The 12,241-nt window shown below is 43.2% G+C and overlaps 1 protein-coding gene across 1 annotated transcript in view; it reads left to right on the forward strand.

Moving 5' to 3' along the window:
• ZWILCH (zwilch kinetochore protein) overlaps positions 1-12,241 on the forward strand; it is a 1,326,642-nt gene that overhangs the window by 986,041 nt on the left and 328,360 nt on the right. Inside the window, exon 13 of the mRNA XM_044077868.1 lies at positions 6,826-6,982. Coding sequence (XP_043933803.1) covers positions 6,826-6,982 — 157 coding nt within the window. The remainder of the gene's footprint in view (positions 1-6,825; positions 6,983-12,241) is intronic.

The raw sequence follows: 12,241 nt of genomic DNA on the forward strand, positions 1-12,241 counted from the left end.
GGCTATCGGTGCCGACTCTGGTTCGACCACTTCGGTGTCGGCTCCGATCGGTTCTGACCACCATGTGGCCCAGGCATCGGTGTCGGCTCCGACACCCTTACATTTATGGCCGTATCGGCTCCGGCTGGAGCCGATGCATCGAAGCTACCTGTCGGTGCCGATAAGTTGTCGGCTCCGACAGTTTCAGTGGTTTCATCGGCTCCGATGGTTCCTTCGAGGAAGAGGTCTAGGTCCCCTTCCTTGGAGCCGATACTTCGGCTCGGCCGCCTCTCCTCTCGGAGCGGAGCCATCGGAGCCGATCTTCAAGGTCATCCAGGCTTTCTGACCATGATTTGGAGAGAGTGGTCAGTAGATTACTAAAGTCACAGGCACTGGCCCAAATGCTACATAGTCCGTCTCAGCAGACTATTAGTCCACACCCCATTGCAGTTCCTCCTTCGATTCTACCTCAGAGTTTGGAGTTGGAGTCTTCGGGAATGGTTTCTGCTATGGCTGAGGGACAGATACCCCTTCTGCTCCTTCAGCCTCTACTCTTATCTCCTCTTGAGACCTTCCTTAGAGGGATTCGGTGGCGGGCTTCCCTGGTCTCCGAGGGGTGAGTGGCATCGGACCCTTGTCCGAGCCCGCTCTTCCCTTGGAGCCTCGGCCTTGGTGAGCTCGGCTCCGACATCTGCCTCGGAGCCCTCCTTTCGGTGGGTCCTGGAGTTCCTAGTTCTTGAGCGGGTTCTCTCGGACCTTCCTGGGAGGGGCCTTCGAGGTGATGAAGAGTGTGCTGGCCACTGGTCTCAGCCAGCAGTCTGTTCCCTTAGCTCCTCCCTCTATGGTGCCTGTTGGCATCTCTGCCACTTCTCTTGCTCCAGGACCCAGAGATCCTCCGCCTCAGGTTTCCCCACTGGGAATATCCCCTCTTCCGAGGATTCTCCTGATTTGTCGGGGATCCTCCAGGAAGAGGACATGTAAGAGGAAACACGTAGACTCCCGAGTCTATCACTTCAGATACTGACTTAGATGAGTCAGAGGGATCCCCAAGATCCCCCTCTGAGGATGTCTCCTTTTCAGACATCCTAGAACTCCTTAGACAGAGGGGAAACTGGCCCACCAATAATCCCTCTGAGGATGAGTCCGTATACCTGGAGGCGTTTGGATCTCGGCCCTCCACCTACTGGGTGTCTCCGCCTTTCGACCCCCTTATGCAGGTTATTGCTCGAAAGGCGTGGGCTGCTCCTGACTCTGTAGAGCCTGTCCCTAGGAGGCCTTCTAAATTTATTACTGCCCCGTCGAACAAGCAATTCCTTACAAAAGGTGTCCCCGCTGATGCCATGGTGGTGGCGGCTGCCACCAAGAAGGAACTTGCAGATCCTTCCGTACCTGTCCATCCTCCTAATAAGGACTCTAGGACCATGGATAGATATGGTAAGCGGATGTTTTCTTCAGCGACCTTTGCTATGCGTTTGCTGAACTACCTTTGTCACTTCACCAAACTCCAAAGGGATATCTTTAAGGAGCTAGGTGAAGTTGTGCAGGATCCTACAGCTGCGGGGGCTCAGGAAAAAATTGCTTCACAGCTAGGAACCCTTAACTCCATTGCAAACTCCTCCATGCGGCTGATATCATATGCTGCTGATGGAGCGAGTAGGGCCGCAGGTACAGGTGTGGCTCTTAGACACCAAGCCTGGATGCGGCTATGTAATTTTGCAGATCCCTTTAAGGCGTCCTTCACAAACTCTCCCTTTGATGAGTCAGCTTTGTTTGGCCCTCAAGTGAAGGAAATGTTGACCAGGTGTGAGCAGGACGGCAAAACTTTCTGCCGTAGGAGTCCGTTTTTCCACCCCTTCTAGACCTTATCCCAAAGGACAGAAGGGTGGCAAAATGTGGTTCCGCAAATCCCAAGGAGTCACGCCCGGACTCACGTGGTCAGTTTACCCCTAGAGGCAGAGGGGTAACAACAACAGACGCTCTAGAGGCTGAGGGGGTCCACAAAACCAGGGAAACAGAGAGTCTCTCTCTGACAAGCCCTTTCAGCATCCCTGAGATGTTGCCCGGCTGTCCCTCCTTGGAGGCAGTCGGGGGAAGACTATCGCTGTACCCAGAAGCCTGGCGTTCTCTCACTCAAGACAGATGGGTACAGTCGATCATATCCGAGGGTTACAAAATTCCTTTCGAGGAAAGTCCTTTCTATCCCTCAAATTCCCTTCCAGATGTACCACCCGGTCTAAGGGAAATTGCAGAGTTAGAAGTCTCAAAACTACTGCAAAAAAGAGCCATTCAGCCAGTTACAACAGACCATTCAGAGCCGGAATCTACTCGAGGTTCTTTTGGTCCCCAAAAAGACGGGAGACTGGAGACCAATATTGGATCTCAGCAGACTCAACAAGTCTGTGAGGAAGACAAGATTCGAATGGTCACTCTTCAGTCGATTCTGCCCTTCTTGCAGAAGGACAACTGGATGTGCTCAATAGATCTTCAGGATGCGTACTATCACATAAAAATTCACAGACGCTCCAGGAGATTTCTCCGCTTCGGCTGGGGTCCAGTCATTTCCAGTTCAGAGCCCTGCCCTTTGGTCTCACCACAGCCCCAGAGTGTTCACCAAATGCATGGCAGTGGTTACGGCTCACCTGAGGCGTCAAGGATTCCAGGTGTTTCCGTATCTCGACGACTGGCTCCTGTCAGCCACCACCAGGCATCAGCTTGTTCAAGCCAGGGATTACACAATAAATCTTTGTTCTCATTTGGGCATCTCGATCAACTTCGAAAAGTCATCCTTATTGCCCTGCCAGTCTATTACTTTCATAGGCAAACTTAAACACTGTTCGGATGTCAGCTACCCTTACAGACCAAAGAGTTTCAGACATTCAAAGTCATGTCAGGATCATTCTAGCCAACAAGAAAGTACAGGCCAGAATGGTTCTAAAGGTATTAGGTCTCATGGCTGCGGCCATTACTCTTCTTCCCCTGGCTCGCTTCTACATGCGCATTCTTCAGTGGATGTTGTTCACTCAGTGGTCTTACCAACAACTTCCAATGCGTCACCAAATTCTGGTGACACAAATTTGCAAAAATCATCTTGCTTGGTGGATCACTTCTCCCCAGATTCACCAAGGCAGACACTTTGTACCCCCATCCCCGGTAGCCACTGTCACCACGGATGCCTCCCTGATCGGGTGGGGGAGGGCATTATCAGGGCAGGATGGTTCATGGGACGTGGCAACCGTTCGAGTACCACCTGTACATAAATGTCCTAGAGATGAGAGTGGTGCTTTTAACGTTGCAAGCCCTCAACGACTTTCTTCCTGTAGGGACAATTGCAGTCCACACAGACAACATGTCTGTAGTTTGGTATATCAACAAACAGGGCGGAACCAAGTCCTACCCCTTGTGTCGAGAAGCGCTCAGACTTTGGCAATGGGCGATCTCCTCTCATCGGTTTCTGGTAGCAACGCACATCCCTGGGAAAACCAACATTTTAGCGGACAGATTGAGCAGAGCTATTCTCATGCCTCACGAGTGGTCTCTCAAGCAATCTATAGTGGAGGAGATTTTTCTGGAATGGGGTCGCCCATGTTGCGATCTTTTTGCTACTCCCCAAAACAGCAAATGCTCAGACTTCTTCTCTCTCTTTCCTCTGTCAGGCCATCCTCCCAGAGAAGCTCTGACCCAGGATTGGCCCCAGGGACTTCTTTATGCCTTTCCTCCTTTTCCCCTGATCCCTCAAGTTATCCAGAAAGCAACCGTTTTGAGAGCCAAAATGATTCTCATTGCTCCTTATTGGCCTCGACAAATTTGGTTTCCGTTCCTCCATCGTCACCTTTTGGTGCAGCCGTGGCATCTGGACCCAGTGCCAGATCTTCTGATTCACCAATCCGGTCAGCTGCACCGGTCTATCCCTTCTCTCAACCTCACAGCATGGTTGCTCCACTTCCTTCCTTAGCCAGGCTTCCTTTGATCTCTAACCCTGTTAGAGACATCATAGTAGCTTCTTTAAAATCCTCTACCAGGAGGATTTATACAAGCAAATGGAAACGTTTCTCTTATTGGGCTAAAGCCAAGAATATTGATCCCTTCACTGCCCCAGTTCAGGCAGTTTTGGACTTCTTAGCGGAGATTTTTCATGGAGGCTCCTCTTCTTCCACAGTTAGAGTTCAATTGGCTGCTATCTCGAACTTCCATGTCGGGATCGCAGATCACAATATTATGTCCCATAGGCTTTGTAGAGCCTTCTTGAAAGGAATTTTCCTGCTAAAGCCTCCAATCAGGAATCCTCCTCCTCAATGGGATCTAAATTTAGTGCTGACATCCTTGATTCTTCCCCCCTTCGAGCCAGCTGTTTCTTGCTCCCTAAAATTTCTTTCTTGGAAAACATTATTCCTAGTAGCTATTACATCGGCCAGGAGGGTGTCTGAACTTCATGCTCTATCGGTTCGACCCCCGTATTTGGTCTTTCACAAAGACAGAGTATCATTGAGAACTAATCCGACCTTTTTGCCTAAGGTCGCCTCAAAGACAAATTTGAATCAATCCATTGATCTCCCTGTATTTTTTCCAAACTATTCAAACAGATCTACATTACATTATCTTGATGTCCACCGCCAACTCAGATATTATTTGGACAGAACTAAACAATTTAGGAAATCCGATCAACTCTTTGTTTCCTATGCGGATAACAAGAAAGGCCTTCCTGTATCTAAAGTGACCTTATCTAGATGGCTTTCTTCTGTCATCTCTGAAATTTATCTGCTCAGGGGAAAACAGCTGTGCTCAAAACCTAAAGCACATTCAACTAGGAGCTTAGCTACTTCTACAGCCTTTCAAGCTAGACTTCCTTTAGACACTATTTGTGCAGCGGCCACTTGGGCCACTCCTCATACTTTTGTTTCCCATTACAAATTGGACTTGGCCTCCAGGGACAGAGCCAGTTTTGGCTCTACAGTCCTCAAGAGTCTGTTCCATTGAGCCACCCAGGATAGAGGTGCTAGGGATGTGGTCCCATCAAGCAAGAATGAAGGCGAGATTGACAACTTAACATTAAGAAGTTATGTACCTACCATAACGTTCCATGTTAGTTGTCTTCTCTCGCCTTCTTTCTTGCGACCTTCTCTCCTTCCCCCAGGCCTGGACAGACCTTTTCTACAAGGAATTATTATGCTGAAGACCATTCAGAGCTGGTCCTTCTTCCATCCTGTAGGCTTTCTTTCTTCCTTTGGGAAGTGTTTATGCTTGGTGCTATTGCCCTTTGTCATCAAACGAGATCTGGGTACTTACCGCCTTGCATCATGGGATATGGGGCTACCTCGAGCTGGTAAAAGTGACTCTCGAGCTTAGCAAGTGCCGAGTGGGAACCCATCAAGCAAGAAAGAAGGCGAGAGAAGACAACTAACATGGAACGTTATGGTAGGTACATAACTTCTTATTTTATTGCAACTTGTCCTACTTCATTGTATGCGCCACTGTTTTGTATTGCATTATCTCAATTTTAATATGTATTGTTACTTATTTCCATCTTTAATTCAATATGTATAATGTAACTATTGTTTTATACTCTTGTGTTATAATGTCGTTCTGTATGTATTTGTTTTATACTCTTAGTTTTATAATTTTGTTTTATGGTTGTTTCTGCAAATGTACACTTGGAGCTTTTCTCCCCAGGCCTTTGCTGAAAATGGTCCTTTATGGCTCAGTTAGACATTCCCAGTAAACAAATGTTAAATAAAAATAAATATATACACACATACATATAAAACTAAAAAGGGAAATGTTATATATTGGTTAGTCGGTGTAAGGAGGCTTCTTGCTGTGTGGTTTGATTTCTTTTAATATTCAGTCTAATTAAAGACTTCTTGTAGGTTAATCACCATCTGCAGTGTGCCCTATTATTTGCTCACCTCCCAGACATTACAGTTTTAAATAATTTACCTGAACCACTTGCATCAGTTTGTAGAGGGGGAATAGCTGTTTGTCTCTCTTGATCCAGGAAGGGTGTCATTCCCTAAGCAGCCCTTTTCAAGAAAAAATTTCAGTTGCTATCTTTTGTTTTTAGGTGGCAAACAGCTCATTGGGAAATACAGTGGTCACAAGCCACTAGAATAATGGCGGCTTCCAGTGCTCATTTCAAGAATGTGTTCGCTGCAGGGATTGTGTTGTGGCCTCTTGGTCTTCAGCACATAATTTCAACAAGCATTATTGTCTGTCACTACTTTAGGAGTCTTGTCTTTTTTAATACATATATTCTTCAAGACAGCTTTGAGCCTTAGTCTTCATGCTGTTTTCTGTATCCTTCTGTCTTGGTGGATTGTACCACTTGTGATTTAGCCAAGTTCTATGAACCATCAGAGAGGGTTCTCAATGATAGTTGCAAGCAGTGCAGTCTTCCTTTATTATTTGTTCTGCTTGGGTACTGGAATTGATGGATTCCAAGTACCTACTGTCCAGTTTCTCCTGTGTGGGATTACTCATTCTTTCAGTCTCAGCTCTTGGAGTTCATTGTAGGTCAGGCAAGTATTTTCTTCTCTAGTACGTTTAGCAGTGTCTATGTCAAATATTCATTGTTATTACTTGGATTGCAGAAAATGCATAGAGTGTGCTCACTTTTGTTAGAGAGCAATCTTCTGGACTTGGGAGTTAGTTAGATTTACTAGTTGAAATGTGTCATCAGTGTGTTGCTCCCCCAAAAAGCGAAGAACTCTGAGTTGGCGGGAGGATGAACATCACCAAATCTCCATATAAATCATCTGATATGTTAAAAATTTATCTTTTACTTATTGTGAGTGCTTTATACAGCTTTACTTTCCTTTTACTATCTTTACTAATGAGATCTAATATTTGTAGATCCACAGAGGAAGCAGCAGCTTGCTGAGTAAAATGGTAAAGCAGTCTTATGATGGAACAGTGGAGAACATTGCACTTAAAGGACTAACTCCAATTCAGATGTTCTTGGAAATTGGATTAGATAAGCTCCGGAAGGATTATGTCAATTATTTTATAGGTATGTATAGAACTTGTAGTAGTATTTTAGCACATGTCTTTTATTTAGTATATATGCACATGTATGTATGTTTAAATGCCAAAAATATTGTCAGGCAGTACCCTGTAACACATTTCCCTTTGGTAGAAGACTCCTCAACATATTGTATAATTTATATAAATTGAATGTCACACAAATGCATCCACTGAAATTACTTGAAAGTGTAAAAATCTGAACAGAAATAGTATATATATGTATTCTTTCTCATTCTTTCAGTGTGCCAATGCTTATATCCACTCTGTTTACATGTGTGTGTGTACGTATGTGTGTGTAAATATATATATATATATATATATATATATATATATATATATATATATATATATATATATATATATATATATATATATATATATATATATATATATATATATATGTGTGTGTGTGTGTGTGTGCATATATATGTGTGTGTGTGTCTATATGTATAAATATATATATATATATATATATATATATATATATATATATATATTTTGTCAGTCACTTTGTACATGTCATGTATTTATTGCATTTATAGCCTCAAGCCAACTTCGATATTCAGATTGTATATAATGTATGTGTGTGTATGTATGTATGTGTATATATATATATATATATATATATATATATATATATATATATATATGTGTGTGTGTGTGTATATATATATATATATATATATATATATTGCATTTTGAGATTGAACTGGATTCAGTGGGATCAAGTGTTCTATCTAGGGTTGCCACCTTTTAAGTGGGCCAAAGTGGGGCATGGGGGTGTGGCCAGTATGGCACTGGCCACACCCTCTACCATGACGTCACCACAGGAGCGGTGAAGGAGATGCAGTTATGGGTACAACTGATGGATGCTGTAGTGGCCAGCAAGCTGACTTAGCTCGCTGCTGGAGTGGCTAGCTGGCCCGCTGCTGGAGTGTCTAGCTGACTGGCTGGCTGCTGGAGTGGCTAGCTGGTTGGTGGGAGTAGCAGCTGGATGGATGGCTGAATGAATAGATGCCTGGCTGGATGGATGGATGGCTGGCTGGCTGCATGAATGATTGGCTGGCTGCATGAATGATTGGCTGGCTGCATGAATGAATGGCTGGCTGCATGAATGAATGGCTGGCTGCATGAATGGATGGCTGTCTGGATGAATGAATGGCTGGCTGGCTGGTTGGATGAATGGATGGCTGACTGGCTGGTTGGATGAATGGATGGCTGACTGGCTGGTTGGATGAATGGATGGCTGACTGGCTGGTTGGATGAATGGATGGCTGACTGGCTGGCTGGTTGGATGAATGGATGGCTGACTGGCTGGCTGGTTGGATGAATGGATGGCTGACTGGCTGGCTGGTTGGATGAATGGATGGCTGACTGGCTGGCTGGTTGGATGAATGGATGGCTGACTGGCTGGCTGGTTGGATGAATGGATGGCTGACTGGCTGGCTAGATGAATGGATGGCTGGCTGGATGAATGGATGGCTGGCTCATTAGAAGGAAAAAAAATATATATATATATATATATATATATATATATATATATATATATATATATATATATTCTTTATAAAACTGAAAACACAAGTAATAAATGGCAATCTTTCACACTATCAGTGTTTCTTTAGGTCTTCTTTAGTTCTAAAAGAAAGAGGAATAAGTTCTTACTATAACATCCTATGATCACATTTCATATAGAAGCATTACTTAAAACACACTGCTTAAAACAAGATCCTTACTTGGTGATTAACCACTGTGTTTCATTTTTAAGATAGGTTTGATGCCAACAGCAGAACTGAGGCTAAGACATCTATCTGCTCAGAATAATGTAATCCATTAATATTCTCTTGCCTCAGTAGTTATATAATACAATCTCCACCTCCTGCATTCACGTCAATTATGTCATGTGCTCTAAATTTAAAATCTGCATTGCCTTCACTTATATAACATATTCAGCAATGACATAATATGAAGAGAAAGAAAAAAATTATTTTTGTATTATGCTGTTACTTTTAATTAAATCTTAGTATAATACAAAAAAAACAAAAAAAAAACAAATCTCGTTTTTTTTTTAGCAGCTGTAGAAGCGCTTAAAACAAAGTGCTCCTACAGCTGTGTTTTTTGACCCAATCCCCACCCCTTTCATGAATTGCAGCCAATTGCTGCACGAATTAAAGCACCTGGACCTAACAGGCAGCAGCTTTGCTTGCAGGTCCAAGTTGGTGACGTAACTGAATTGCCGTGGAAAACCCGGAAGTAATTGCAGCTTTTCCACAGCAATTCAGTGAGATTGAAAAGCGGGACTTTTCAAGTCCCACTACTTTGCACAGCGGGCAACGGGATGAAGCAGCTCAACCCGTGAGTGTCTTGCTGACAACGGGATGGGTGGCAACCTTAGTTCTATCCTTTACTAACAAATTTAAAATCCAGTAAAATAAATATGGCAAAGTTTAATGAAAATTGTTTGATGCATAAATCTAAATTGCCTTAAACATCTGACTAAAGGAGTGTAATACAACAAAAAATTAGTGAGCAGGCAGTATGCAACTTCTAGAAGGTGGTTGTGGGGGTAGGATCATGTCTGCAGTCTAGTTACATTACAATGTATTGTAATGCCCTGTGCTACTAACTTGTTGACTAACCTCACACCTCTCAACTGCCCAGAGTTAGGAGAATTATAACTTATTTTCAAGGGTGACCTTGGGAGTGCATTGAAGTGAGCTTAAGCAATTGATGCAATTGAACTACATCTGAACATAACCCTAAGCAGGGAGCCAAATATGCAGGCTATGAATTGAAGCATAATACACACATGTTTTATTTGCATGATGTTCACACTGATCTTCGATCATTTTGCTTTCCTCACAACATTTTTTGTGCTTCCTGGTACAAGAATTTTGGGGGCAGAAGGAGACATCACACTCAGCCACTTAAACTTTTATAGATTAATGAATAAGATTGCTGCTTGTGTGTATTGGTACAAACCAGATGTGGTTGTTTTCCCAGACAGATGGCTAAAGACCTGCATCTCTTACATTGAAGTTGCCATAGGTTGCTTCACACACTGTCGGTGAGAGAAGATGGTAATCGGACATCAGTGGGCTGAAAGGCCGGAGGAGTTTGTTTCATGTATGGTGACGTCCACGGTGGATTTTGTTTATCAGTGGCATTCTTTGGCTGAGACATCCTTATTTTGGGAAGGCTTTTTGGAAATAAGCAACTCAAGGTTTGCTGTCATTGTCACCCTGACTCAGCCTCTCATTTGGTTAATCTCAGAATGGAATGGTTAAGCCACACTGACTTTGAAGTATTTTTGGGACACTTTAATATCAGCTTGCCACCTTTTGCCAAGGAAAAAAATTGGGGAAAAAATACTGGGAAAAAACGTATCCTTTAATACTGTTCCTAGTTCAGCCTTTCACCCATTTCTTACCTACTCCAGATGTAAATGGGCGTGTTGGTAGAAGATGGAATGTTTATTTCTTGTCCTTTATGCATACTTGTACTGGAAACGTATCACATTAAAGCGGTAGTTTTGTAAGACATAACAGTCTGAGGTGAGACTTTTACTAAATCTGACATTGTGCTGACAGAAAAATTGAGTTTGTCTATTTAATTCCAGACTACCAGACAATTCGTTGTGATTTACAGTTAGTCTAAAACAATGGTTAGATGGAAGCCCTACTTTACATTCGGTATGTAGAGTGTCAAAACTTTTATGATTTTTTTCTAAGTTGTGTGTCACATGACAGGATTGAGCCCCTCTCATTGGGATTGCCAGTAGACTTGAATGTGTTCTTATAAAGTTTCTTAGTGCTTATTGGCTGCTGGTACTATAACTCCTTTAAGGTTTGGATTGGCTGTGTATGAGGCTAAATGGATACTTGAGATTTATTTTCCTATACTAGATCAAGACATTGATTACCTCTACTTCACTTTCCTTTTCATACTCTCTAGTAAAATACCTATGGGGGAAAGCAGAATTAAGTATACTTCCTTCTGGATGACTAAAGAAGCTTTGGGTCTGTTTGCAGGTTGAGGCACAAAGTGAGAGAGATTTGTTTATTTCATACTGGATCATTTTCCTTTCACAAGTATGCATCCTCAGCAAAGTGAACAAGTGGAAAAGGTACTTTTAACCTGACTTCCAACTCTTCTTTAACACCCCAGATTCAGAGGCTTTGTCTGCCCAAGATCTTGTTGAGGTGGGCAATGTGGAGATCAGCTTGTGTGATACCTGGGAAAATGCCTTCCTTCCCTACTTTTTTTTTTTGTTTGTTTTTTGCAGCAGGTCAAGGGGGAGGGGATAGCAGGCATAGCTGGACTTCGACGTAGGCCAACTAGGCAGCCGCCTAGGGTGCCACTCTAGCAGGGGTGATTTTCCAGTATTTATTTTGTTTATTTTTTTGTAGTAAAGAAATGGTTTCTTTAAAATATGTTGAATGAATACAGGGGAAAAAATGAAGAATAAGAAACTGTGGGGGAAAAGGAAGAAAAAAGTAATCTGTATGGTGTAGGTAGACCAGGATGAGGGCAGTGTGGAGCCCTTTTGCCTAGGGCACCAGTTGACCAAAGGCCAGCCCTGGTAGCAGGAGAGATCTTTTTCATATGACATGTTTTGCTCTTGTGTGCTTTACTGCCTTTCCTACTGATTTACTCCAATATCAGAGTTTAGGGAATGAAGATCAAAAATCTTAATTGTCTCGCTGTGGAGGTCAAGTGAAGTGTACTTTTATGCTCTAAAGGCCCTGTCAGTACAGAAACTGTCTCATACCTAGACACTGATATCCCCCATGGCTGAATAGACAGCTGGCTTCACTGTCTCTTGATGCAGATTCTGTTGCTGTGCTGACTGACTTACAAGGTTTCTGAGGAGAGTGTGGCTACCAGAAAACATTCTGTTATGCAGTTGTTTGACTCCAAGTGATGATTCTAATTTTCAGCGGGACAGTACTCTATACTGGCCAAGTTGGATAAGTCCACAGGTGATTCGGATGTACGTCATACAGTGTATGAGGTTTAGCTTATTTATTTCAGTGATTGTTTGCCAGCTATTTCTTCCCATTTTGATCTTTTGGAAAGTGAGACTATGATCCGGTACCGTCGAGTCAAGCAACCTTTAAGGGTATGTTTTATTTCTGTCCCAGTTTTGGAATTTGGTATTGGAGTCATGTGCATTTGAGGCATTGGCACCAGTCTTCATCTTGGAGCTATCCAGATCCTTGAATTTGGGTCATCCCTCCTCAGT

The sequence above is a fragment of the Protopterus annectens genome, chromosome 7.part0 (assembly GCF_019279795.1).
Source record: "Protopterus annectens isolate FY-2018-M chromosome 7.part0, PAN1.0, whole genome shotgun sequence".
In the NCBI taxonomy this organism is placed as follows: Eukaryota; Metazoa; Chordata; order Ceratodontiformes; family Protopteridae; genus Protopterus; species Protopterus annectens.